A 27,866-nucleotide genomic window follows, 5' to 3' on the forward strand; every position below is an offset into this window, starting at 1 on the left:
GCTCTTAAAGCAAAACTTGTTTGTTTATAAATACGTATACAAATGCTGGAACGTTAATTATTTAATAAAATGGCTACAACATCGCCGAAATTGACATATTGATTGATCTGTATTTATTGTACTGATATGTACCTTATATTACAAGCTGGTGATGGTCACTGCATTCTTTCTTCATTCTTTGATACCCAACTAACATCCTTAGCGATATTCGTGTCAATTACTTTTGACATCAATTTATTCATCAAAAGAGAATCGCGTTTTCTTGACAATTATCACGTTCATTAAACAAAGGTAACTTTTTATATGTAAGGGAGATGCGCAATAAATAGATTCCAGTCACTACACGGAGCCCGCCAAAATACCAGGCATTCTAATTATGCCTCGCTCGTGAGTCCTTCTTCGATCTTTAAAAAATGGACACCGAAACTGTGCTGCTTATAAAAATGTTCTTTACTGTTGGTATGCCAATAATTACATGAAACGGTTATAATATCGCCGAAAATTACATATTAGCAGAATTTAACTTGCAATAATGATGCGTACTTTATATTAAAAGATAGAGATGGTCATTATTCTCTTTGCTCGCTCTTTGACACTCTTAGCGATACTTGTGTCGATCATTTTCACTTCTAGTTTTAAGTTAAATGAGAACCAATACCTTCTTAATAATGATCAGGATTAATAACATAACGTGGCCCCTCTCTTCTCCTATATGTAAGTGAGATGCGCAATAAATAGTCTTTAATCACTACAAGATTGCCGCCAAAAAGATAGGCATTCCCATCATGCCTCGTCCACACGCCCTATTTCGATCTCCAAACGTTGGACTATTTGAACCAAGCGTAGGTGTGTCGCGCGATGCGACGTGATGACGTCGGCCGGCCGATATTATTGGAATGCGACTGGAGCCCCCTCACTCAGTAACCGCGACATGATGCACGACGGAAGGTGGAGCAGCAGAGCGGAGCCACGTGGACAGGAGCAACGGTGAGTATTCAACCCCCGCCCCCTCCGGGAGTGCGCGGCCCGCGCATAGCAGCTCCGGTTTCTTGCTCGCCCAGTGTTATTTTTGTGAGCCTTCTCTGAGGGAACCAGGGGGCGGAGGCCGAACCTCTCTCAGCCGTGCTGCCCTCCATATCTTCAGGACCGCAGCTTCTCACTTTAGCCCCGCGCCTCTGTGCATTAGTGTGATCCTCGGCAGCCAGAGGTCTCTGACTGCTGGTCGTAAATACCGGACAACAGCCCCGCTTCCAGTGACCCCTCGCGGATCTCGACGCTCCCATACGAACCTAAAATCACACGTTTCCCTTTTTTACTGGCACCTTCCGGTTTTATTAGAGGGACATTGCTGATTACCAATGGGGAGCATTTGTGAAGCACAGGGTTGGAGAGGAGAGGTTAACGTAACGATTTGCTTCTGTATTTTTTTCCACTTGTTGTTGTTCTCCTCATGTATCATTGCTGTTCCTATTGTGAAGCGCTCTGACACCTTCGGGTAAAGTTCGCGCTATATAAAATCGCATAAATAAAAATCCGGGGGGGGGGGGCAGAGGAGCAAGAGGCAGGAAAGGAGGGGGGGGGAGAGAGGGAGGGCAGGTACCTAATTTTCTCCAGAAGAGACCCTGATTTATTGACCGGTTTGAAATGAATCCGAACATGCCGAGTCGCTGAGAAAGGTAGCATGCCTGTTGCCAGACACTGCAATCGATAAAACTGCAAAATAGTAAAAAACACGAATCTGCGAGGGGCTTTACGTATTCAGCATGTATGTGGCGCTCACCAGCCAAATAAAATAGGTCATTTTTTGCAATTGTAATGACACCAGTCAGCAATTGAATAATATAGTCCGGAAATTTATAGAAAAAAAATCAAATCTAAAGGGTTCATTCGAAGGCTCCAAAATGTCTCCACATCAATAGGGACACTATGCTCTAGTCAGGGGATTTTCTTTTTAAGATCCTTTCTTTCATGTATGCAAAAAAAATTGCCTCACTTAACTTCAACTCCCACAATACATCTGAATGTCAACGAAAAGGTCGAGCTAGAAGGAAGGTGGTCCCCAGTTGCATGTCGCCATATGTCGATGTCATTCTTTCCCATATTTGGAAGGTTTGAGGCTTAAATAAACTATTGGTGGAAAATAAAGCATGGCATTTCATAAAAGGTTACAGGTTACTGGGCTGGATCACAGCCTTTTCTTGTATTTAATTGTACAAATAGTTACAAGTTGATGTTTGATCATCTACGAATGAAACATCTATTTCATCAACCGTGGGGAGAAATACAAGATGGGTGTTGGGTTTACATCATGTACTTACGGAAAACGGGAGGCAGAACATTTCTTTTTCTTGGAAAAGACCTTGCATGCAACCTGCTAATGCCAAAATATTTGAGACGCCCCAAAGCATAAATGCTGTCCTTAATACCTCTTTGTATTGAATTATCTTAAATTGTAGTAATGCAGCAGGAGTGCCAGGAACCAAAATGTAAGGAAAATGTGCCACCTTGCCCTCCAGTAAAAGACGGCCGTATTTAGGTGCAGTTGGCGTTTGATAGCTATGGGTTCACCTCACCTCACAGCATTTTCATGTTTGTCTACCTTTTGCGACAGAAGTTGAGGCCTGGCAGGAAAGGAGCGGGCGAAAGGGCAGGTACTGTGAAAATAAGCACTGAAGATGGCACACTTAAGCTTTGCAAGGCAGCACAAAAGGTAACGAGAGGCAAAAGATGGTAAGAGGAAAGAGCCACAAGATCGCACAAAATCAGATCAAGTCGGCATAAAAGGAAACCAGAGCAATAAGAGGCACAAACCCCCCTTAGGTGGTTCGGGCTCGCGCGCTCTCATTACCGTGTCTCAACATTTTTGCATAAAAAGGTTTGTCACAAACATGAGAAGTTTGGAAAGCTAAGCACTGCTACATGGATGCCGAGCCTTCTTGTGAATGGTTCTGTCAAATCCGAAAAAATCAACCACAAACAGGTACGATTGCAGTTAAGATGTGCTGGCACTGTAGCACGCGTACATGATAGTCTTAAACAAATTACTAATGCGACTTTTTGAGATGTATCTTCTAGATATAATAATCTCTAATCATACTCGTAAAGGCTTCGCTGCTTGAGCAAGTCAAGTAAGTCTATCTTTTATTGATAGTTTAACAAAAGCCGGTAAACTAATGTATTTCTGGTTTCATTGAATTGTTACTTGCTAACGAGTTTCTTTTTAGAGCCAGATTTTCTATCTTCATTAAATACATGGGATGACACTCCATGCCAATAATGTTCAATACTTTAGGAACTTACTAAATAAAATGTGTCCCGTTTTGGCAAATATCTGTCATACGATTATAATACTGAGATTGATTTAATCTGCCTTTTTGGTCCCTCGGTAAACACGTTTCCCTTTGACCAGACTCTTTGCATAAATAAGGATATTACTGAAAGTGCAAGTCTTTCGTATATCGCTGATGCAATGATTTTCTGAGCAGCACTATAAATAGACAACCCATGAGAATGGATGGATTGAGCTTTTATATTCGGATCATTAGCTATGGTTGGCAAGCTAAATCAAAACGTTTATTGTTGGCAATCTATATCGGCTGTCTCAAAAGGTTATCTTCGACATAGACACTTTTGCCCAATAAGTACTTCATGGTCATAGACCATTTACGGCTGTGGTAGTCACTAACTTACAAAAAAAACTGAGCAACAGGCCTCCACTCTTAGTAAATTAAAAATCAGCTTTGTAAAATCGCCTACACTGATATATCAAATGAACACCATTATAATTTCTGGTGTCAATAAAATGTTTTCAATATCAGCAAGAGCTCTGCGTTTAACTGTGAACCCTCAGCACATTGCTTGTTTCACCAGCACCGTATGAACTATAAAATTAACATTATGCTCCTTGATTATAGGTACCCTTGTGCCATTGAACTACACCTTGCATGAAATAAACATTGGATATATTTTGCTGATTTATTCTGTGCAAAATTCATTTTCATTTTGGAAAATTCAAAAACAATTTTTCTTTGGCGTTAATCTCAGAGTAAGTGTCATTCTGTGTCACATCATGCTCTTCATCTATCGGGATTAATATATAATCAGTCTCACTATCTCTGCGTCATGGGTTCAAACTGGAATGGCATGGTGAGCAAAAAAATGATGGATTTAGGACCAAATCTCTGTACTGGGGTGAATGTATGACATTGTTCTGCATTCTCTCCATCAACTGTTTTTGCATTTGTCACCCTGAGTGGGACGGGTGAGTCCCATCCTCTCCATGACACTGGAATCAAGCTATCCTGGCTGATGGCTGAAAACCCAGAACCGGTCCTAGGATGCTTGTTTCCAGTCCAGGGAGGATCTGGCTTGGCAGTTCGGGCTGGACTGTTCCCATGGGGCACAAGGTCAAGACTGATTTGCATATGGCTGGGTTCAAACTGGAATGGCATGGTGAGCAAAAAAAACGATGGATTTAGGCCCAGATATCTGTACTGGGGTGAATGTATGACATTGTTCTGCATTCTGTCCAACTGTTTGTTTATACCACAATGTTGCCATACTCTCCCCGCATAATCAAGAAATATTTCAGACCATCTCAGATTTCCCCATAGAATAGTACATGCGTGTTATTCAGAACGTGTATAGGCCTTGCATATATCTTGCCAAATACAGGCAATGTCCTTAAATTGAACCCTCTTGTGATAGTTTGGGTCAGCCATTTTATACAATAAAAACCCTGTGTTTGGGCCACAAGCCAGCTGGTATGAAAACCAAATCCTACCAGGCCCCTCAGCAAACTTTGAATCCGACTTACAAAAGCAGCCCAGGAATATACTTTAACACCTTGGCTGCTAGGGGTTTTCCCGCTGGGTGCTGCAGATGCTGCTTCCCCATTGTTCATGACAAAGCCAGCTCGTCATAAGCACAGGGCAGGTAACACCCATGACGAGCTGGCTTTGTCATCAGCACTGAAGGGGTTAAAGTCTGGAAGTTTAAAACCACCTTGTTCGTATGTTAGCTTAATATACCTAAAAGCTCTCCTTGCCCTCCGATAACCCCATATAAAACTGCCTACAGTACTCTCTTGCCGCTTAAAAAAAGACATAGGGACACTTTATGGAATAGTACGAAACGGGTACAGACACTTCGTAAGGAAGTTCATTTTTACTGCATTACACCTCCCCATAATTCTGAGGGGTAGCCTATGCCAAGTACACATATTTGCAACAACTTTTTTAAGCAGTGGCTCGTAGTTTAGAGCGATAACCTCACTAGCATGACAGCTGAGACACTCCAAGATGGGTACCTGTTCTAGTAATTCCTAGAGAAATTGGGGCTGTTTCAGGTTGAAAATTTAAGATCGTCAGCGTCTTATTTAAATATAATTTATAGCCAGAGAAGGAACCGAAGTACTTAGCCTCTTGTGTAATCTCTGCTATAGCTTCCTCTGGTCTCGTGGCGAAAACGGCAATGTCTTCAGCGTATGCAGTTACTTTTAAAACCATACCATTGAGGGACACTGGAGAATATAAGAAATTATTCTGCAAGTTATATATTTAAAACTTGTTTTTAACTCAAAACAATAATTTAACTTCAAACGCATTATATTAAACAAATCCCTTGTTTCTGTACTGTGGCTGGGCCTGAATCTGTAGCTTGTGGCATGGAGGAGCTGGTGGTTGCTGATGTGGTCGGTAAGTACATCTAACAAAAGGTTCAGGGGGAGAGATCAATAGAAGCTATAGTGTCGCACCTATTCAGTTAAAGAAAAAGAACCCGAAAAAAATAGACAGATAAACAATGGTAAACAGTGGATAAAGAAGCCCTGATTAGTCAATATTACTAGTATCAAACAGGGCTGTGGAAATTTTTCAAAAATCTACTTGGCCAAGGGACAAAATGTCACAGAAATCTACTTGTCCTGGGAAGATATTTGCTTGCCCTACCTACTCCATAACTCACTAATGTAGGTTTGCTTGGAGAGAACCTGCACTGAAATCAGTGCAACATACTGTCCGATATATATTTCCAATGCAAGTCCAATTATGCAGTGCAGTCATGCACCCTTAAATGCAACTGTTGTACGGGCTGGTTGTACGGCATGCATGTAGATGCATCATTGTGCACTGCACCCAATTATCATACTGGCATGTGTCAGATTTTTTAATGTAGAAAAATAATACCTAAAGGCAGAGTGCAGACTGGTAATTGACGACATTTCTTGATGAGTCTTTGGCACAGACTGTGTTAAAATATGAACCTGTAGGACAGAAGGGTATTATCCATACTAGTGCCAACTCTTAGATTTCCAGTTTAAAAAATACTCACATGTGGTGCTCTGATCAACATGTGGATGGAAAGAACTGCGCTTCTTGGCAGAGCTTATGAACTGTTCATGGAGCAAACATTACATAGCAGAGGTGCTGTGATTCACTGAGGCAGTATCCACAACTAAACAATACACATGAGGAAATAATGGGCAATTAACTAAATCTCTCCTTTTACACTGCTGGGCAGGTGTGGTGCAATTATATTATTGTGCATTCACTGCTAGATCTTCACATTCTTCTCTCACACAGGAAGTATGTGCAGCACTGGCAGTAGCAGTACATGGTTCTCTTGTGCAAATTACTGGTATAGTAATGGCACCAGCAGAGCACGCTTCCATAACAGAGGTGCAGCTCAGCTATAGATGTGGCAGTTTCTCTCAATAATAATTACAAAGTAGTCACACTTTTTTAAAAAATCCGAGTTCTCTGCCACTTGTCGCTCTCCTTCCAATGTCCCCAGCTCCCCACTGTCCACCCAGGTGTGTCTGTTATCTTCAAGAAAATCGTGCAATTCAGTTGCTGGATGTTGACATGGGAGTTGTAGGAAGCCGTGTGAAATATACAGTTTTAACATTGCAGCAACTTGTTCAATCAGTTTACTTCTTTCAGAAGCTGAGCATTCCAATGGTCACTAAGGGATGATGCTTAGATATTTCAAAATGGGAACATGCATAAAGAAGGCTCAAAGACGGGCACACTGGAAAAACATCCAGTGACAAATTATGTAGAGATAGAAAAACAAACCGTTATTTCGACTTAAGACAAAAATTCACACAGGTGGAAGTCACTTTTCCATGGATCTGGTATGGACTTGTTTTTGCTGCATAATTAGACCTTTCATGCTGCTTTATTACAGTGGCTCTGATTACTTAGCACAGAGCGCTGTGCACGGTGGGGGCTGTTTAGAATAGGTATAGGAGACTAAAAATGCAACCAAATAAAAGGTACACGATAACAGTAACGAGCCCAAAACGTGGACAATAACCCGTTTCTGACATGATTAAATCCTATAAAATTGACACGGACATTAGGCAAGATTGGGAAGTAAAGTGTGGGCACTGTTAAAGTGAGAAGACGTGGAGCGAAGAGGTGGGGGGATTGGAATAAGGAAAAGGCAAGACTGTGAGGGAGGGTATTGGTAAAGGAGGCCTCGTTTGGGTTGCGACGTTTCAATGCCAAGAGTGAACAGTGTGCAATATGCTGCACACACAGCATTGCCTGGATCACAAAGATACTTTCTGTCTGCTGCATTATGTGGCCGTTCTTTTATTCAAACGTAACGTTATTAGTAGAACTCCAGGAAAAAAGATGCAATTAAAAAAGAAATCTATTTACAGCGCATGCATAATCTTGCAAGGCTGGAATTTTCTGAAATCCTGCCAGGTGTTTAAAGTATGATAGTTTTCTCCTTGGCCAGAATGCGACCTCGTCCATAAAAGCAGAGACCAAGTTAAGGTCAATATCTCTCTATGACGAACCTCCTTTCATCGTGTTTCACTCATGATCAACGCTGCACTGATTCCATTGTTAAACTGCAGCAGGTGCCTCATTGATCGGCCGGCATCGCTGGAGAGGCTCCTTCCAACGGTATTGTAAATTATGTTAACCATTCGTTTCACCCTGCGCCACGCTCCTTGAACCCAGCCCATAACATGCAGCATCACAGTTCACACCATAAGGCTGTGACCGCTGCATAAACCAACTGACTCACCGGCCGAGGGATCCGGTGGCATAGTGAAAAGTAATTAAAAGACATACTGCCCGTGCACAATTGCCAAAGACACTCCCCCGCACCGTGGGGGCTAATGTTACACCAGTGTGGGGGTGAGGGGCATACAGTGTGTCTGAGACCGCAACCTGCCGCTCCCGATTCCAGGAAGTGCACCAAAGACGAGTAGAGTGGCCTGCCTTGTACGGATAGCACTGAACAGGGATCAAGCCACTCGGCGGCAGAGAGGCACCGGAAAAAGTTTCTTACCTCTTGGCCCACCCTTGGATTTTCAGCAGCTGTGTTAAGCATGTGGGCAGCACCAGTATGGAGCCCGCACTTTTCACGCAGAACACTGACTTTTGGCTCAAGACTCCCCCAACCATTCACTGGCTAGAGCCAAGTCACGGGTTTACAGCCTCTCCAAGCCTGTGAGCTCCAGAGTGCCTCATCTCGTATTTTTATAGTTATTTAATGTCTACTTGCCCAATGGACTAATTAGACAAATCTTCTTGCCCGTTATAACTATCTACGTGGGTCGGGCGATATGATTCCCTCACCCCTGATCAAAATTTCACATTTATTGCAAATAGTTCTAAAAACAGATATGCTCAAGACAAAAGTGCTGGTGTACATAAAGGGAAACGTATCACAAACCAGCCACATGGCAAACAAAACCATTACATGTTGGGATAAAGGAACAACATAAACATAAATATTGTGTCCCTAATACAATTTGGGCCACAGAGAAGTGTCGACGGCGTCTCGACCGCTGTTTTATTATGCAGTCCTCTTCAGGACAGGAAAATTGCTTGAGCAATGTATATCTTGGAATTAACATTTAGATCTGACCAAATGTTACTTATGGTCATCCATGGGTACTTCGAAAAGCAAAAGATAGCGGGTACGAACACGCTGTGACTACGTTATTTCATAATGTAAGGGCAGTGGCTCCAAAACTTTAACCAACTGCTCGCCTCATTACTAGGCGGTAAGGAAATTTCAAAGAAATGCTCCGCGTTCGTGTCTGCTTCAAAAGCTGACACGGATGAGGCGAGCAGTTAAAGTTTTGGAGCCACTGCCCTGACATTATGAAATAACGTAGTCGCAGCGTGTTCGTACCCGCTATCTTTTGCTTTTCAAAGTACCCATGGATGACCATAAGTAACGTTTGGTCGGAGCTAAATTTTAATTCCAAGATATACATTGCTCAAGCAATTTTCCTGTCCTGAAGATGACTGCATAATACAGCGGTCGAAACGCCGTAGACGCTTCTCTGTGGCCCAAATTGTATTAACCCCTTCCATGCTCATGACGGAACGGTTCCGCCATGAGCGTCGGTTGAGCTGTGCTCATGACGGAACCGTTCCGTCATGAGCCGATAGGCTCATTCGAACCTTCAGCACAGCGCGAAAATTCGCGCCACGCTGAAGGGGTTAAGGACACAATATTTATGTTTATGTTGTTCCTTTATCCCAACATGTAATGGTTTTGTTTGCCATGTCGCTGGTTTGTGATATGTTTCCCTTTATGTACACGAGCACTTTTGTCTTGAGCATATCTGTTTTAGAGCTATTTTTGTACTATGTGCAATAAATTTGAAATTTTGATACTAGTAATATTGCCTAATAAGGGCTTCTTTAACCACTGTTTACCATTGTTTATCTGTCCCTTTTTTTCTGATTCTTTTTCTTTAACTGAATAGGTGTGACACTATAGCTTCGATCTCTCCCTCTAAAGCTTTTGTTAGATGTACTGATTGACTGTCCAGGGTTCGGGGTTTTTGGACGGCCCCTGTGGTTGTTAATCATCGGTGTGGTCGGTAAGGCATCAGTTGATTAGTTTCTCTAATGCCTCAGCCAGATATAAGAGGGATATGGATCTGTACTTGAAGAGCGTGCCTGGGCCATTGAATGGTTCCTTAAACAGGGGCACAATGGTGTTCCATATCTGTTAGTGATAAAGTAGTGCCGATTTGAAGCTTTGTTTATCCATGGTGTCTTGACTTGTTCTCCATTTGCTCTCCAGTTGTTTCTATTGATACTTCATCATCAGTCTGAGTTCCTGTGTGTACCAGCTAGCCTGAAGTCAGCCTCTTGCTGTTGGATAGTGCTTGAGAGGGAGCCAGGGTGTTGGGGCATGCATGGATCCAGCTGTTAAGGTTCTTGATGGCTTTAACAAGGTGCTGGTGAGTTCGGGACGGTGTGGAGGGCGGACATCCCGGGTCAGTCCAATAGCAGTAGATCTGCGGTAGTGTGGGAGGAGTATGCTGAAACTGACCTGGATGTGGTCTATCCAGGTCATAGTTGCTGGCTTGTTGATTGTGATGTTGCTGATTGAGGAGAAAATAGGTGTCTGGCACTGTGTGTTCAGTAATGTGCTGGGTGAAGCCGAGGTTTTCAAGATGTCTAGAAAGGCTGTAGTGTTTGGGTTGGTTTGGTCTTCTAAGTAGAAGTTAAGGGGTCTGATTAATTATAGATAAGTCAAGGGGAAAATCACCAGTTTTATGTGGGCTTCCAGGAAGGCTAGGTTGGCATGGAAAAAGATGAGGCGTGGTCTTGAAAAGGGTGGCTTGGCACTCCTAGACCTAAATCTTTACTGTGTAGCTTTTCAGTTCAAGGTGCTGCATGGCCAACCGAAAATGCAACAGACTGGGAGGTGGGCAAATGGAGCGGTCTGTGATTTGCTGTAGCAATGGTGATATTTGATGAGGATGAAGGTGCTGGTGTTGATGATGAGGGGTGCAATGAAGTCTGTGACGCTGTCAAAATTGGTGCAGGTTTCCAGTGATCTGTATACGAGGGTTCTCTCTAGGGAGAAGTTGGTTATGATGCATGTCTTTAATATGAGGTGTTCCATATAGCTGAAGGGGGCGGGGCGTCCGTGTAGGTGGTGCAGGTGATGGTATCTTTGAGTATAATGGTGACTCTGCCTCTGGGCTTGTGCTGACTGTCTGGGCCTGATCTTGTTACCAGTGGGACTGGCTGTAGCAATATCGGGTGGAGAGGTTGGGCGTAGTCATGTTTCTGTGAGGAAGAGCAGGTCCTGAGCGTCGTCATGCAGTAGGTTCCATATCTGTGTGGCATGTTTAGTGAGTGTGTGTTGAGCAGTATGATGCAAGTGTGGCATACTGTGTGGGGGGTCTGTGTGAGCAGGTGTCTTGTTTGTGTGAGTGAATGGGGTGATGCAAAAGTTGTGGTTTTTGGAATGGGAGAGTGCATAATAACTTGCAGGAGGCAAGTGTGAATGCTTCCACCACGTAGCAGTGTGACGAGCAGCCGGCGAAGTTGAGAACACTGAAGAGTGTTGCAGGGTAGAGGTGGGTAGGACCAGGGTTTCTGGTGCTGGAAGCCGTCCAAGCACGGACAGGTGCAGGGAGATTTCTTTTGGAGTGCCCACTGCACGTCATGTTCACAGTAAGTCTGCAGTGAAGTCATGGCCTATTTGGTCCTGGGAGACGGTAGAAGCCAGGGGGTAGTGGGGGTGTGCAGACAGATCATGGGAAAGTTAAGTCCTCTTGCTTGGCTTCTTCTTTCATATATGGTTTTGGCAGGAAACCAATGATTTCACTTCATGTGGCTGATGGGACATATAGTGATGCTACTTCCTTTGCAGATGGATAATGGAAAATTAAGTCCTCTTGCTTGGCTTCTACTTTTAAAGATGGTTTTAGCAGGAAACCAGTAATGCCATGTCCTGTTCAGATGGATAATGGGAAATGAAGGCCTCATGTTTGGCTTCTTGTTTTAAAGACAGTTTTGGTTAGATACCGAAGCATTGAGTAACCATCACCTCTAGGGCATTCCTGAATAAATCCAGACGTGTTGGAATCCAATGTTTAAAAAAAAAACATTTTATTTAAAGTTTTATATAGCGCTGGCTAGACCCGAAGGTATCAGAGCACTTTTACGTGAGAATCAACAATGTACCAGAAAGTTCAACAAGTACACAATAAAACCCCCCCAAAATAGGAAATGCAATTGGGAGAGGAGAGAGAGAAAAGAAGTGGAGGGGGCAGGGGAGGAGAGAAAGGGAGGAGAAGGGAAGAGATGAAAAGAAGTCTGTCAGAAGACAGAGACCAAAGAGGGAAACCACGACCCATCTCACCTATAGCTAAACCAGTTAGGTCCATCGGTCATCAGACAAAGTTATGTCTCAATACATTGAGAGAGGGGAGAAGGAGAGACCAAAATAGAGGGGGGGTGCGGGAGGAGATGACAGGAGGGACGAAAGGAAGTGCAACAATGTGGTTTAACAGTACTACAGAAAAAGATCAACAATTGCACATTACATCAAGCAATCAGCAATACATTAGAGAAAGGAAGTGGGGGGGTAGGTGAGGTGAGAATAAGGTAAGAGACAACCGTAGAGACGAGAGGAAGTCTGTCTAAAGACCGACTGGGTAGGTGATGATAAAGGAGGGAATCCACGGTCCACCTCCCCTATAGCTAAACCATGTAGCTCCATCGGGCATCAGACAGAGTAGATCGGTCTCAAATGTCAAGGGAATAGGTTCGCAGAAAAACAGGATGGGAGGGAGAAACAGCAGAAAGACTAAGGAAAGTCTGCCCAAAGACCGTCTGGGTAGGTGACGGTCGAGGGGGAAGTCCCAAAACCCATCTCCTCTATAGCTATCAGGTAGCTCCACCGGGCTTTGGCCAAATAGCTAGGTCTCAATGTGAAACATTTAAATAACATGGAGGGCTCTGTAACCACCTTTTGTTACGAAGATGTACACCTCACCTTACATGCTTTCGTTCTCACATCAGCACTGCACCATAACTTCAGAGTGCATACTGTGTCCGGTTCGGTTTGGGAGGCACTAGAAATGCTGGTAGATGGGCCAATGGAGGTTGGGCCACAGGTTTGGAGGACACGTATACACTGGTAGAAGACACCTGGCTGTGAGACCAGTTCTTGCAGGACATTTAGACATAAAAGCATTCTCTTTTGGGACATCATAAGAAGCAGCAGTCCTAACTCCTCATTAACTTTAACTTGTTGGAGGGCTTCCGCTGCCATGTAGTTCATCATCTTGCAGCATTGCTTCAACTTTATTTTGTTTTCCCATCTTCATTCCATTCTCGCTTTACTTTAATATTTGTCAGTTTGGATTCTCTGACACATTGTCTTGATTTGATTTCCTACTTATCATTTCAACTGAATTGAATTATGACTATCGCTCTGGGTGCTTTGGTTCTGGGGTGTACATTCTGAACATTCCTGGATTTTACATCAAGATCTCTTGCGAAGCATTTGATACGTCTAGCGTTTATTGTTTCACACAAGCATCATCCTTACATTTTGTTACATTGAGCTCTTTTTGATTATTTTACCAAATGGTTAAACATGTGTTATAGGGCCTGATGGTAGCTTACTGTGCCTACGAAATCTGTTCAACACCTGCTGCACTCAGTCCATATCTAAACCACAAAATTCCTGACCACGCTACCTGCTTCTCACTCTCTCTCACCTTTTAACTCCATAATCTCCTTAATTAGATGTTTTACCATCTACTCTGCATTCATTATCCCAGAAAGGGGAATCGGCAGGTTAATGTTAGAACTTCCTTATTGCCATCTCTTTAATCCTGGACTACTAACAAAAGCATCTTATGACTTAATATATCAATATTCTAGTTGTGGCTCGCATTTTGTCTTTTTCAGCTTATTTCAGCATTGACTTTGCCTCCGAGTGTTCTACATGAGCTATTTGTCCACTGAGCCGGGTCTGGTGGCTCAGTGGACTAATACGTCCATTACAGGGGCCAAGAGACCTCTTGGTGAACGTGCGCTTTACAAATACACATTTTATGTTATATGTTCTGTTTTGTGAATTGTGAGAGCCTAAGTGTTTATTGCTGCAGACCCTTCTTTGTAATGGGTTGTTTTAGGTGTTATATACCAAGGCATTTTTCTATACATAAATAAGTACTCCTATCGTACTATTTTTATTTTTTCCGTCCATTTACACACTGTGCAAATTTGTCTGCAAAACATCTAAAATGGGAAGTTTCAGAAAAATATTCATAAAACATTTTGTGGGTCATTAACAATTGGTTGCATAAACCAGATATTTTTTCAAAATGCTGCTTCAACTCCTCCCTACTACAGGAACCTCTCAGCCTCAACTGATTTATGAGCTCACGGTTGAGTACCTGCTCCCTGTCAGTGCTGTGCTCTATGCTCAGTCCAGTTTATCTAGTCAACCCCAGCAGGCAAAGATCAGTTGGACTTGCAGATGAGAAATCGGAGAGCAAAAAATATATTTTTTCGATAGCTCTTGCTAAAAGCCTAGTAGTCCTGCAGGACTATCCTGAGGTCTAGCATTATGCAGACACTATTAGGAACAAGCATTTGCAATGCAATAGGTCTCGCATTATTTAAGTTTGAGCTATTAGCATTGTAAATGGCAATTGTTTTTTGCTTTATGCTATATTTTTTTTTTACATAAAAAGCTTCATATAAAATATGTTTTATTAAAGTTATTTATGCAGTATCTAAATTTTGTTTGCATAAAACAGTATAATAATATCTTAGTAAAAAAGTCAAATATTTTAATGGAAATTCACCAAACGTTCATTTATGTGTTGGTTTTGAAAATAGCTAAATTAATAGCTTTGTCATTTACAATGCCAATAGTTATAACTTTCGCAAATGTGACACCTATAGCATTTGCACTCACTGTCACTCTGCACTCACTGTCACTCTGCACTCACTGTCACTCTGCACTCACTGTCACTCTGCACTCACTGTCACTCCGCACTCACTGTCACTCCGCACTCACTGTCACTCCGCACTCACTGTCACTCCGCACTCACTGTCACTCTGCACTCACTGTCACTCTGCACTCACTGTCACTCTGCACTCACTGTCACTCCGCACTCACTGTCACTCTGCACTCACTGTCACTCTGCACTCACTGTCACTCTGCACTCACTGTCACTCTGCACTCACTGTCACTCTGCACTCACTGTCACTCTGCATGCACTCTGCACTCACTGTCACTCTGCACTCACTGCATGCACTCTGCACTCACTGTCACTCTGCACTCACTCTGCACTCACTCTGCACTCACTCTGCACTCACTGTCACTCTGCACTCACTGTCACTCTGCACTCACTGTCACTCTGCACTCACTGTCACTCTGCACTCACTGTCACTCTGCACTCACTGTCACTCTGCACTCACTGTCACTCTGCACTCACTGTCACTCTGCACTCACTGTCACTCTGCACTCACTGTCACTCTGCACTCACTGTCACTCTGCACTCACTGTCACTCTGCACTCACTGTCACTCTGCACTCACTGTCACTCTGCACTCACTGTCACTCTGCACTCACTGTCACTCTGCACTCACTGTCACTCTGCACTCACTGTCACTCTGCACTCACTGTCACTCTGCACTCACTGTCACTCTGCACTCACTGTCACTCTGCACTCACTGTCACTCTGCACGCACTCTGCACTCACTGTCACTCTGCACTCACTCTGCACTCACTCTGCACTCACTGTCACTCTGCACTCACTCTGCACTCACTCTGCACTCACTCTGCACTCACTCTGCACTCACTCTGCACTCACTCTGCACTCACTCTGCACTCACTCTGCACTCACTCTGCACTCACTCTGCACTCACTCTGCACTCACTCTGCACTCACTGTCACTCTGCACTCACTGTCACTCTGCACTCACTGTCACTCTGCACTCACTGTCACTCTGCACTCACTGTCACTCTGCACTCACTGTCACTCTGCACTCACTGTCACTCTGCATGCACTCTGCACTCACTGTCACTCTGCACTCACTGCATGCACTCTGCACTCACTGTCACTCTGCACTCACTCTGCACTCACTCTGCACTCACTGTCACTCTGCACTCACTGTCACTCTGCACTCACTGTCACTCTGCACTCACTGTCACTCTGCACTCACTGTCACTCTGCACTCACTGTCACTCTGCACTCACTGTCACTCTGCACTCACTGTCACTCTGCACTCACTGTCACTCCGCACTCACTGTCACTCCGCACTCACTGTCACTCCGCACTCACTGTCACTCTGCACTCACTGTCACTCTGCACTCACTGTCACTCTGCACTCACTGTCACTCCGCACTCACTGTCACTCCGCACTCACTGTCACTCCGCACTCACTGTCACTCCGCACTCACTGTCACTCCGCACTCACTGTCACTCCGCACTCACTGTCACTCTGCACTCACTGTCACTCTGCACTCACTGTCACTCTGCACTCACTGTCACTCTGCACTCACTGTCACTCTGCACTCACTGTCACTCTGCACTCACTGTCACTCTGCACTCACTGTCACTCTGCACTCACTGTCACTCTGCACTCACTGTCACTCTGCACTCACTGTCACTCTGCACTCACTGTCACTCTGCACTCACTGTCACTCTGCACGCACTCTGCACTCACTGTCACTCTGCACTCACTCTGCACTCACTCTGCACTCACTGTCACTCTGCACTCACTCTGCACTCACTCTGCACTCACTCTGCACTCACTCTGCACTCACTGTCACTCTGCACGCACTCTGCACTCACTGTCACTCCGCACTCACTGTCACTCTGCACGCACTCTGCACTCACTGTCACTCTGCACTCACTGTCACTCTGCACTCACTGTCACTCTGCACTCACTGTCACTCTGCACTCACTGTCACTCTGCACTCACTGTCACTCTGCACTCACTGTCACTCTGCACTCACTGTCACTCTGCACTCACTGTCACTCTGCACTCACTGTCACTCTGCACTCACTGTCACTCTGCACTCACTGTCACTCTGCACTCACTGTCACTCTGCACTCACTGTCACTCTGCACTCACTGTCACTCTGCACTCACTGTCACTCTGCATGCACTCTGCACTCACTGTCACTCTGCACTCACTGTCACTCTGCACTCACTGTCACTCTGCATGCACTCTGCACTCACTGTCACTCTGCACTCACTCTGCACTCACTCTGCACTCACTGTCACTCTGCACTCACTGTCACTCTGCACTCACTGTCACTCTGCACTCACTGTCACTCTGCATGCACTCTGCACTCACTGTCACTCTGCACTCACTGTCACTCTGCACTCACTCTGCACTCACTCTGCACTCACTGTCACTCTGCACTCACTGTCACTCTGCACTCACTGTCACTCTGCACTCACTGTCACTCTGCACTCACTGTCACTCTGCACTCACTGTCACTCTGCACTCACTGTCACTCTGCACTCACTGTCACTCTGCACTCACTGTCACTCTGCACTCACTGTCACTCTGCACTCACTGTCACTCTGCACTCACTGTCACTCTGCACTCACTGTCACTCTGCACTCACTGTCACTCTGCACTCACTGTCACTCTGCACTCACTGTCACTCTGCACTCACTGTCACTCTGCACTCACTGTCACTCTGCACTCACTGTCACTCTGCACTCACTGTCACTCTGCACTCACTGTCACTCTGCACTCACTGTCACTCTGCACTCACTGTCACTCTGCACTCACTGTCACTCTGCACTCACTGTCACTCTGCACTCACTGTCACTCTGCACTCACTGTCACTCTGCACTCACTGTCACTCTGCACTCACTGTCACTCCGCACTCACTGTCACTCTGCACGCACTCTGCACTCACTGTCACTCTGCACTCACTGTCACTCTGCACTCACTGTCACTCTGCACTCACTGTCACTCTGCACTCACTGTCACTCTGCATGCACTCTGCACTCACTGTCACTCTGCACTCACTCTGCACTCACTGTCACTCTGCACTCACTCTGCACTCACTGTCACTCTGCACTCACTCTGCACTCACTGTCACTCCGCACTCACTGTCACTCTGCACTCACTGTCACTCTGCACTCACTGTCACTCTGCACTCACTGTCACTCTGCACTCACTGTCACTCTGCACTCACTGTCACTCTGCACTCACTGTCACTCTGCACTCACTGTCACTCTGCACTCACTGTCACTCTGCACGCACTGTCACTCTGCACGCACTCTGCACTCACTGTCACTCTGCACTCACTCTGCACTCACTGTCACTCTGCACTCACTCTGCACTCACTGTCACTCTGCACTCACTCTGCACTCACTGTCACTCTGCACTCACTGTCACTCTGCACTCACTCTGCACTCACTGTCACTCCGCACTCACTGTCACTCTGCACTCACTGTCACTCTGCACTCACTGTCACTCTGCACTCACTGTCACTCTGCACTCACTGTCACTCTGCACTCACTGTCACTCTGCACTCACTGTCACTCTGCACTCACTGTCACTCTGCACTCACTGTCACTCTGCACTCACTGTCACTCTGCACTCACTGTCACTCTGCACTCACTGTCACTCTGCACTCACTGTCACTCTGCACTCACTGTCACTCTGCACTCACTGTCACTCTGCACTCACTGTCACTCTGCACTCACTGTCACTCTGCACTCACTGTCACTCTGCACTCACTGTCACTCTGCACTCACTGTCACTCTGCACTCACTGTCACTCTGCACGCACTGTCACTCTGCACGCACTCTGCACTCACTGTCACTCTGCACTCACTCTGCACTCACTCTGCACTCACTGTCACTCTGCACTCACTGTCACTCTGCACTCACTGTCACTCTGCACTCACTGTCACTCTGCACTCACTGTCACTCTGCACTCACTGTCACTCTGCACTCACTCTGCACTCACTGTCACTCTGCACTCACTCTGCACTCACTGTCACTCTGCACTCACTCTGCACTCACTGTCACTCTGCACTCACTCTGCACTCACTGTCACTCTGCACTCACTGTCACTCTGCACTCACTGTCACTCTGCACTCACTGTCACTCTGCACTCACTGTCACTCTGCACTCACTGTCACTCTGCACTCACTGTCACTCTGCACTCACTGTCACTCTGCACTCACTGTCACTCTGCACTCACTGTCACTCTGCACTCACTGTCACTCTGCATGCACTCTGCACTCACTGTCACTCTGCACTCACTGCATGCACTCTGCACTCACTGTCACTCTGCACTCACTCTGCACTCACTCTGCACTCACTGTCACTCTGCACTCACTGTCACTCTGCACTCACTGTCACTCTGCACTCACTGTCACTCTGCACTCACTGTCACTCTGCACGCACTGTCACTCTGCACGCACTCTGCACGCACTGTCACTCTGCACTCACTCTGCACTCACTGTCACTCTGCACTCACTCTGCACTCACTGTCACTCTGCACTCACTCTGCACTCACTGTCACTCTGCACTCACTGTCACTCTGCACTCACTGTCACTCTGCACTCACTGTCACTCCGCACTCACTGTCACTCCGCACTCACTGTCACTCCGCACTCACTGTCACTCCGCACTCACTGTCACTCCGCACTCACTGTCACTCCGCACTCACTGTCACTCTGCACTCACTCTGCACTCACTGTCACTCTGCACGCACTCTGCACTCACTGTCACTCTGCACGCACTCTGCACTCACTGTCACTCTGCACTCACTGTCACTCTGCACTCACTGTCACTCTGCACTCACTGTCACTCTGCATGCACTCTGCACTCACTGTCACTCTGCACTCACTCTGCACTCACTGTCACTCTGCACTCACTCTGCACTCACTGTCACTCTGCACTCACTGTCACTCTGCACTCACTGTCACTCTGCACTCACTGTCACTCTGCACGCACTGTCACTCTGCACGCACTCTGCACTCACTGTCACTCTGCACTCACTCTGCACTCACTCTGCACTCACTGTCACTCTGCACTCACTGTCACTCTGCACTCACTGTCACTCTGCACTCACTGTCACTCTGCACTCACTGTCACTCTGCACGCACTCTGTACGCACTGTCACTCTGCACGCACTGTCATTCTGCACGCACTGTCATTCTGCACGCACTCAGTATTCAGCTTGAGAGACTTGAGTTGCCCTCACGGCATCGTCCATACTCACAATGAACATTAACATGAATTAATCAATGCAAGTTATTTGTTTGTTGTTTGTTTGTAATCATTGAGTAACTTAACCATTGTTGCATCTTTGCCATCAATACAATCATTTTTCTACAATTAGCTTTATATAAATTAGCACCTTCACTATCACTGCGCCGTTCCGCCGTTTCAATTGATCAAATATGCACTTGGCACCTAGCAACTAACTGTGACAGACCCACAGTATAAACTTTGTTCCATCCTTGAAGATGGCGGATTTCTTCCCTTGATTTATCTAGTTATCTGCAAGGAATATGACCCCACTCCAAGATGGCGGCCAAAACCGGTAGTCCTACTACCCTTTCCCCCAATTGGAGGCACGCATATCTGGCGTCTCATTCAGTATGCTCGTAGTATCTGTGATCCGGCAGTATACACATGGGCATCATTCCCCACGGAGTAAGCAATTACGGCGGACTCCCGCTTTCGTTTTGCGCCGGCCTGCGACCAGGAAGTCCGGCAGGCCGGGCGGGACAACCGGAAGTAGGAGGGCGGGAGCCTACCCCGCCTCCCACGGAAGAGCCGCGATTGTTTGGCGCACCGGAGCAGGCAGGAGCCTACCCTGCGCCCCGGTGCCGAAGAAGAGTCTTGCTGCCGGTGGGAGCCGCTGCACTGAGGATGCCGGTGAGTGGGGCTTCGCCTTGTTGGGGGGGTGGGGGGGCATCTGTGTGCGCGCGCGCGGCGGCGGACTGTGTATGTGTGTGAGCGTGCATGTGTGTGTGTATGTGTCCTGGAGTCTGTGTGTATGCGTGTGTGTGACGGGGGGGCGGGGGTTGCCTGTCTGGGTGCCTGCGTGTCTGTGGAAGTGTAAATGCGTGTGCGTGTGTGTGGAGCCGAGAGGAGAGGGGCTGGTGTGTGTGGAGGGGTCTCTGTGTATGCGTGTAGGTGACGGGGGTGTGCCTGTGTATGCGTGTGTATGTGCGCATGCGTGAGTGCTCTGTATGCGTGTGGCTGTGATGTGCGCATGCGTGAATGTTGACGCGCGTGCACGCAGCTCAATCCACGCTCGTCACAGTTTTGTGTCCCTCATTCCCCCGTGTCAGCCGACTATAAGTCTCCGCCCTGGACGCATCCTTCGGATGCGAATTCCAGGGCGAGACCTAAAAAGGACTATTGGAACCTTTTTGACTTTCTGTAGTTTCCAATCCTTTCTCTAGCAAATCGGCAGCAAATAGGGCTCCAGAGAGTATCTAGAGGTCTAAACCTTATGATGTCACCAAGATTATCTAAGGATGTGTTGTCTCTCTCCCATTGCCCACTGCCTTTTGGTGTGTTGATGCCCATGAATACTCACGTTTAACATTGAGCGTCACATCCATCACTGCCCGACTATTTCCAGCAGATACTTCGCATCGGAGCGTTTTCTGGTTATTCCGCCATGACACAGTGGTGTGCAAACTTTGTCGAGTCAAAACAGCTGATGTATCCAGCTGTATTTCCGTAGAAATCAAACCCCCCTCTGGAACACCATGCGTCCGTCCACTGCAGCAATATACTGTTGTCCGGACAGAAATATGGAGTGATACAGTTTAGAGTTATGGAACTGCTGTCTGTGATGTTTGCTGGGACAATTATCTCTGGGCTTACTGGGTCATCTAGGAAGACAAAAAAGGAAAAACATAAAGTTACATTGACAATGATATTCGTTCCTTCTGATCTTGTGGAAGTTGTATTATCTGTTCCATGCAACTCTTATGCAAATAAGATGATCAGAAAGGAACAATCAAAATGTATGGAATAAATCTCAATGTGCATGATCTTGGACTTCCTGCATGACTTGGTCATGTTCTGTAGGACACAGTCCTGGATTGTATCCAGTAAGTGCCAATAAGAGCCAATATAATCGAACTCGTGTCCTAGAAAGGGCCTTTGAATGTCTTACAAGTACAACAGTAATGCTGCTAACCTTTTGTTCGGTTCCTCTATTTCAAAAGCAAATTTGGTGGACATTTTAGTCAAGTAGGTACCTTTCTATCAAACTTGGCCAGATATGGCCTCTTATGGTTCACTACTACAATCCTTTTTCATGTGTGTTGCATATTATACATTTCAGTAACAAATCCATAAAAAGCATAACCTCCTCAAAAGGTTTATGTAATCTCAAAATGCAATTTATAAATTCCCCACAGAAATGCAACATCTGCAATTTTTTGCTAACCCCAAGGCTGCACTTCTGCAGACTGAATTTAAGGAAAGACACTATCCCAATTATATTCAATTTGTGTAATGTTTGCACAATCCCCATAATACATTTTATAGTTCTCAGAATAGTTTAGCTTATTTCTTACAACGGTGAAATAAGTTGGCACTTTTTATTTAAAAGTACAGCTACTTTTAAGAGTTTTTCTAAGGATGTTCTTGCTTGTTAAAAGGTTGTAAATTATTTATGTTATTATTATTGAATATAGTCTGAAAGGTGTCGCTGAGTTTTAATAAGTTTGCAATTGTTTTCTTAAGATTACATAGAATTTTAAAAACATGTTGGCTGGCATAAGTTCGGCTACAATTGATGCTTAAATATGTAACAAAGTTTATAAATCAAAAAAGGTGAGCTTGAGCAAAGAAAGGATTCAAAACAATATTCCAAATTACATAAGCCGGTCCATGAGGAATATACATTAACTTGCTCTACTGGCCAGTAGACTCAGAACCCCCTCTTTCAACAGTTTTAAATATTCATCAACCAGGCCATGGGGGCTTAAGTCATTGCCATCACTGAGAAAAGGGCTGGGTCTCTCTCATAATATCAGGCTAGTTTCTACTGACTTTTCTTCCTCTGTGCTAAACTGTTTCCTGCTGCAGTTAGTTGTGGAGGATGTGAGGCCTGCACAAGTAATAGGTGCACAAATTCTCCTTACTGGGAACCAAGCACCCTTACTACTTGAAGAAAACGTTTTGTCTACACTCCCTAAAGACCCTTGCACTCACGAACGGCCAACCTTCTGAAGGTCCCTCGCACAATAAGTCTCCTGGGGTGACAGAAGATTCGTTGTTGCTACTGCTAAACTATGGAACATTTTTCCCATGCACATCAAAACATGTCCATCTTCTTGCCTTCAGGAAACTCGTAAAGATGTGGCTTTTTAATCAGTAAGCTTCCGCCACTGGTTCGTCCTCTAAATAGTCCAGAGCGCTGAGACACCCAAGGGTATTTGTGTGCTCTACAAATAGCCTAAATAAATAAGCACCCCATGTAGCACTTGATTGTCTCGGGATAACAAAACAGACCAGTCCATGGTCTACTCAGGGAAGGTGTTGGGCGCTAGTAATCACCAATCACTAGCATGCAATATTAATACTCCACAAATGATTGTCCAGTCAATGCGTCTTCTTTGAAAACGGAGAAGTACACTTATTGCACACACATTGCTATATACTATGCATTAATTTACAAATGTATAAATCAGACCGATTGAAATCTTTGGGTGACATTCCAAAATCACATCTGACCACTACTAAGCCACAGCCCCAAAAAATTCATAGTACTCCCCTACACCCATACCAGATACAATATGTCAACATAGAAACGGTATCACTTTAAATTAACCACGCTTATTAGCCTTGTCAAAGGGCATTCCAACAATATAAGGCTTTATCAAAGGTCACCACACCAATGTTTAATAACTTTTTCACTTTTGTCAAGGGATCATTCCAACAATAATATAAGCAAAACCTATTAGCTTTGTGAAGAGTCACCAAATTAAAAGAGCAGGGGCCACTTGTTTAAAAAACCCATGTTATTAAAAACAATATCCATATCTAAATGAAATCGTTATTAAAGTATTGGGATTTTTATCAAGTTACTATCAATAATATAGTATCAATAAAGCATATAACATGGGGATAAGTCTTACTGACACACTTTTGAGCCCAGAAAATACAGCCATAAAATCATACTCTAGTGGGCACTGCACTCAGTTGAGAGAACAAAACTCTCAGACTTGGAAAGGCTTTAAAAGTCATTGTTAAAAGCCTGGAGGTCATAGATTATGACCCAGGAAACGTAGGGTCACTTTCCTAAAGTTAATCAAAGGTGTGCTGCTGCCTTGCAGCCCCCAAGCACTTCCGTAAGCATGCTGGTGGTGCCCCTGCTTTCCTCATGGAATCACCAAAGGCAGGAAAGTATGCAGATCAGCCTCTCTCGAGACATAATGGGGCAATCTCAGACTGCAAGCCGTGGCTATTATAAGACGCGGTGTGTCCATTGGGGCGTAGCCCCACTAAGCCACATGGACCCACCGTCAAGCACGCTACATACATAATTTGTAATGCTCATCCTGTCTCGCTGAATATTATACGCGTAGCGACTGCTGCTAGTACCGGGACACGCTCGACTCAATCCGGAGTGTGCCGTGGGGTGGGGCTGGGCTGCGGCAGCTTGAGACACATGATGTAAATAGGTCAGTAAGTCACTGCTTTTGTCAGAGAACCTTTTGTTACTTGCAGTTTGTAAGTGAATATACTAACATACAACAGTGAGCTATTAAGTGTCATCAAAGAGCTGCATGCAAACTGCAAGAAAAAAATGGAAGCGTTTTTTTCCACAGTCTTTGCGTGATTACCCTAGTGTTTCAAAAATGTATCTTTTTATTTTCAGCACCTGGTAAAGCCTGACAACCTGAAACATTACCAAAATTTGGGACACTTTGTTTGTGAAGAACAAGAGGCCCCAACCTCCTCTTTCACCCCGGCTACGACCCAGCAAACACCAGTGTTAAAGGTAAGGAAACTGATGCTATATTTTACATGGGAGTTAGGGGCTATGTATGTGGTCACTCTCTGTCCTCCAGCAGTTTCTGTTTCAGTGCCTCCAGCAACCACTATGGCACAGAGGCAGCAGGCAGTAAGGCTGTATTTTTAGCAGTCATTTTGTGCAAAGGGGAGCTGTTGGAGATTTATTGTGATTCTGCACAAGATATATGTATTTGTACTTGAATTTGATATTATTGCACCTCAACTTATACGTTGTACTTTGATTGACAGGTTTATATTGGTACGGCCAGCATCGACATCATGAATACAGTACAAGAGCTGATTACAAGGTCATTCCAGGCACGGCCACTTGAAGAGAAACTACATTTAAAGCAATTAGGACCTCATCAGCCTGACCTAAACCTACAAAAAACTTCCCAGAACAGAGGAAAAATGTCCAAATATACATTCTCAAACGCCTGGTACACAAAAGCTGATTGGCTTACAGGGTGCCCTTTAAGAAATTCTTTGTTCTGCTTCCCCTGCTTGTTGTTTGGTGGTGAGTTTTCTTGGACAAATCAAGGAATAACCGACTTGGAGCATTTGTCGGAAAAGATAGAGAAGCATGCATGCACAAGAAAGCATTTGGAAAACCTGACGAGACTGGGAATGTTGGGTGAAGACGCACTGATTGAGCACCAGATAAACGATGCATACCGCAACACAATACAGAAACACAATGAAGCCGTTGATAGGAACAGACAGATTCTATCCAAAATAATTGATTGCATTCGTTTCTGTGGTGCTTTCGAACTGGCATTACAAGGCCATGATGAATCAGAAAGTTCCTCAAACCCTGGGATCTTCAGAGGCCTTGTGGATTTAATAGCAAGCATAGACAAGGAATTGGAAATGCATTTAGCAAGTGCTACAGTCTTTAAGGGCACCTCTAAAACTATACAAAATGAACTACTTGAGTGTATGCTCGAAATTATGAGAAGCCATATTGTGCAAGAGTTGCAAAACACGGACTTTGTGGCTATTCAGGCTTATGAGACCACTGATGTTTCCACTAAAACACAGTCCGTATTACTGTTTCGGTACCTTGACAATGACAGAGAAGTTGTTGAGAGGTTCTATGGCTTCACACATGTAAGAGACTCTGGTGCAGAAAACATTGCTGCAGCTATACTGTGTGAACTGAACTTAATTTTTCCAGAGCTGCCTCAAAAACAAAAACTTATTGCACAAAGCTATGACGGTGCGTCCGTAATGAGTGGAAGCCTTAGTGGAGTACAGAAAAGAATTCAAGATGTGTACCCTAATGCTCATTATGTGCACTGTTACGCCCACCAACTTAATCTTATTATGCAACAGGCAGTATCCAAGATCAGAGAGACACGAGTTTTCTTTTACGATGTAAGAGGCATGGCAGCATTCTTCTCATGTTCGCCCCAAAGAACTGAAGCATTTGATGAGATTGTGGACAAAAGCGTTCCAAGGGGATCCTCAACTCGTTGGAACTTTAACATCCGTACAGTCAACCTAATCTACGAACATAGGGAGGACCTTGAGAAATGTTTTGCTGCCATAGAAGCCAAAGATGAGTTTGATATCCAAAGTAAGACTGGAGCCCGTCGCTTTGCTAGAGCACTACAAGACAGAGAGTTTCAGTTCTTACTGTTTTTGTTTCATGATATAATGGTTGCTGTCGACCTGTTATACAATCAGTTACAAGCACGAGATATAGATACTGTCAAAGTGAAAGAATGTACCTCTATGTTTGTACAAAGCATAAGCAAAGTGAGAGATGGGGTTGACCATTTAGACTGTAAACTGCCAGAGCATTCTACTTTTGCAAACCGCAGGGAAAACATCACCACTATGGTCCGAATTGCAAAGGAGATATGTGACATTGTAATTGTGCAGGCCCAAGAACGTTTTTCTTTCACTAAACATTTGGTAAGTGCCACATTATTGCAAAGTGAAGAGTTTGCAAAATATGATGAATCCTTCCCGGAGCATGCTCTGAATGAGGCTGTGGAAGCTTATCCTATGCTCAACAAAGAGCAGTTGTGGAATGAGTTGACTGTATTGTACGCAATGCCTGTGTACCGGAAGGCCACAAGTGCTTTGACTTTGCTGGCTTTAATACATAAACTTCATATGGAAACGTCACTTACAGAGACAGTGACTTTACTAAAAATTGTCATTACAACTCCTATTACAACATCAGAGTCTGAACAATGTTTTTCATCCTTAAAGAGGATTAAGACATTGCTGAGCGACACCATGCTTGAGGAAAGACTCAATACTTTGGCAATGCTCTCTGTTGAGAGCAAGCTAGTTAAAAAAATCCCGGACTTTAACATTAAAGTTATTGACAAGTTTGCTGCTCTTAAAGAGAGACGTGCTGATTTCATGTACAAAAAGTGAAAAATGTTGAATGCTGGTACTTTGCGACCAGTTTAGTTGTTTGTTAAATAAACATCTGTGAGTGAGGTACTCAGAAATGCATTCTATCTCAAAGTCTGTTATGAAGCTCTGTGGTTATACTGAAATGAGCAGCTACCTTGTTATGACCTCCTTATTAATGTAATAACTGCACTTTCACAATTACTTTATAAACCATCCTGCTTTCTCAAATTTGCTTGAAAATACACAATTTTTCTTCACTTATTTTGTCAAAATTTTCTCAGGCAAGAGCACCCCAATCCCCCCCACCCCCCCACAACTTAAACTTCCCTTATGGTGGTTCGGGCTCGCTCGCAAACGTGCAGTATGCCAATTATTTTACGCCCACCACTTTCAAATGTTACCAGCCGTCCCTGTATTTTATTAGTGGCTTTGGCCACATTCTTTCTATGCATGCGGCCTTGCGCTGCTCAGCCTTCTTTCTTTTTCTTTCAGAGGTGCCTGGTCCTACTCCAAGGCATATCCCATGTTGGGGGCAGTGTGGGGTAGCTGAAAGCAGAGCAACTTGTCTTGAGCTCCCACCGGCAGTATTTGGTTGTGCCTCCCTTGCTCCTGTGTTTGGGTCCACGGGATGGGGTCTTTGTTTTTGGGACTCTGGCATTTGGTCCCAGCCCCATGGAAGTTGTGCTGACTGAGGGATGAGGC

General features: G+C 44.9%; 2 protein-coding genes across 2 annotated transcripts in view; one reads left to right on the forward strand and one right to left on the reverse strand.

Annotated features, from left to right (window-relative positions):
• SIGLEC1 (sialic acid binding Ig like lectin 1) overlaps positions 1-27,866 on the reverse strand; it is a 315,685-nt gene that overhangs the window by 274,615 nt on the left and 13,204 nt on the right. Inside the window, 2 exon segments of the mRNA XM_086960128.1 lie at positions 21,349-21,532; positions 21,534-21,649. Of these exon segments, the coding sequence (XP_086816254.1) occupies positions 21,349-21,532; positions 21,534-21,649 (300 nt within the window).
• On the forward strand, positions 858-27,259 carry LOC147726011 (zinc finger MYM-type protein 1-like). Its single transcript, XM_086960130.1, has 3 exons — positions 858-987; positions 24,652-24,774; positions 25,038-27,259. Exon 3 carries the CDS (start codon positions 25,068-25,070, stop codon positions 27,180-27,182), a length of 2,115 nt encoding a protein of 704 aa, XP_086816256.1. The 5' UTR covers positions 858-987; positions 24,652-24,774; positions 25,038-25,067; the 3' UTR covers positions 27,183-27,259.

This window comes from Lissotriton vulgaris, chromosome 3_1 (assembly GCF_964263255.1).
Source record: "Lissotriton vulgaris chromosome 3_1, aLisVul1.2, whole genome shotgun sequence".
In the NCBI taxonomy this organism is placed as follows: Eukaryota; Metazoa; Chordata; class Amphibia; order Caudata; family Salamandridae; genus Lissotriton; species Lissotriton vulgaris.

Bases quoted from the DNA above. Each gene is read 5' to 3' on its own strand.
- LOC147726011 (XM_086960130.1), top strand. From the start codon at position 25,068: ATGAATACAGTACAAGAGCTGATTACAAGGTCATTCCAGGCACGGCCA.